General features: G+C 31.6%; 1 protein-coding gene across 1 annotated transcript; it reads left to right on the top strand.

The window, feature by feature from the left end:
- Positions 1-15: 15 nt before the first annotated feature.
- On the top strand, positions 16-2052 carry LOC112468153 (the record flags this gene model as incomplete). Its single annotated transcript, XM_025037203.1, has 1 exon — positions 16-2052. A coding segment is annotated over exon 1 (1470 nt), but the record flags the coding sequence as incomplete, so codon positions are not given.
- Between the last annotated feature and the right edge of the window lie 5 nt (positions 2053-2057).

The raw sequence follows: 2057 nt of genomic DNA, 5'->3' as shown, positions 1-2057 counted from the left end.
GGTACACCTTGGGTAATGCTAATGCCGGTGGTGCTGTAACTTTCAAGTCTTTAACTTAAAAAAACTTAATGAAAAAATACTTCATTATAATGTTTCGAAAAACTCTCGAGGTAAGCTATAAGAAAATGTAATAAGCTATAAAAAAATGTAATAAAATATGGGGGGTTTAATTTAAGAGATTGATGGTGATCTTTATGTGACCTTCAAATGACTATCCAAGGTCCAAACAATAATGGTACCATCTTATGTCCGTCTCGAAGTCATAAAACTTTTGTATGAAACGTTTTTCCGTATCTTCCATATTTTTCAAGATATTTGCCTGGATTCTTTAAAATGGGACATCTTATATAGTTATTAGTATTTATAATTTCAACATCATCATTATTACATAAATTGTTTTAGGTAAAAATTTGTGACAAATCGGAATCATTTAATTCACTTCAGGAATGTTCGTCAAGTAATGAAGAATATTTTAGTAGCTTACATTCCAAGACAACAGCTAGAAATATTTTGGAATTTCTTTTAATCTCAGATAATTTGCAAACAATTACAACTCCGATTAAAACAAATTGTGCTGAACTTATGTTAATGATATTGCAGTTTAGTAATACTTACATGCTACCCTTAACTGCAATTAGTAATTTAATAAGTTTGATCAATAATATATTTGAAAGTCCTATATTGCCAGAATCACGTTATCTCATCGACAAACTGTTTAATTTTGAAAATAAGGCACAGTTCCATACAATTTGTCCTAATTGTAACAATTATTTGGGAAAGAAAACAGAAATTGGTAATGAGATTTATTGTAATATGTGCGCCTCATCAATTAATGTCTCAAATTTATCTTCCTCTAAGTTTTTTGTGATTCTTGATCCTGCAAAAGAAATTTCAAATCTTATACAGAGCCATGAAGATTATTATAATTATATTGTGCGCGAGAGGTTGAATGAAACTGGAGAAATTAAAGATATTTATGATGGATATTGTTATAAAAAGTTTGTAAACAACTTATCTGAACATGAAAGAAATCGATATGTCACTGCTGTATTCAATACGGATGGTGCACCAAGATTTGAAAGTTCTCAGGATTCTATATGGCCGATACAAATCCAAATCAATGAGTTACCACCTCAATTCCGATTGAAAAACGTGATAACATGTGGAATGTGGTTTGGTAAGAATAAACCAGAAATGAATACTTTCTTACATATATTTGTTAAAGAAATGAGTATGTTGAACGAAAAGGGGATAGAATGTACAATCCATGGAGAGAAGCGATTACTTAAATTATACATGCTCATATGTTGTGTCGATGCTGTAGCTCGTGCTCCAATGCAAGGATTAGTACAATTCAATGCTTACAATTCCTGTAGTTGGTGTTTACATCCTGGAAAATGGCATGACGGATGCGTGAGATTTCCAATTCTTCATTATCGTCCAATAGAGAGAGACGTTGTATGTACGATAATAAACGGCGAACGAGCTATTAAATCCGGAACTGTTATCATGGGTATAAAAAATGTTACATCTCTAATTAACTTGCCATTTTTTAATATAATCGATGGTTTTGTACCAGATTACTTGCACTGTTATTTAGCCGGAGTTGCAAAACAAATAACTGAATGTGTTTTAAAATTACTGAAGAGAAGTGACATTGAGCAACTAAATTCTCTTTTGCTTGAAATTAAAGTTCCAAATCAGTTATGTCGATTAACAAGATCATTAAAAGATAGACATCAGTGGAAAGCAAGAGAATGGGAAAATTGGCTATTATACTACAGTGTACCTCTATTTGGAACTGTAGTAAATAATGAAATTCTGCAGCATTGGTTATTATTAGCAGAAAGTTTATATGGCCTTTTAAAAACTTCCCTATCAATAGAGGAATTAGACAAAATTGATGAGTCGCTACATAAGTTTGTGCTAGGTGTAGAAACATTGTACAAAAAACGTGCTATGACATATAATGTGCACCAATTATTACACATTAGCAAAAGTGTATATAATTGGGGTCCATTATGGGCTCATTCTACTTTCCCATTTGAATCGAAAAA

Source organism: Temnothorax curvispinosus, unplaced genomic scaffold, assembly GCF_003070985.1.
Source record: "Temnothorax curvispinosus isolate PA1 unplaced genomic scaffold, ASM307098v1 QBEX01018180.1, whole genome shotgun sequence".
In the NCBI taxonomy this organism is placed as follows: domain Eukaryota; kingdom Metazoa; phylum Arthropoda; class Insecta; order Hymenoptera; family Formicidae; genus Temnothorax; species Temnothorax curvispinosus.
The sequence above is the reverse complement of the archived record's forward strand: the minus strand, read 5'-3'. Positions and strand labels throughout refer to the sequence as shown.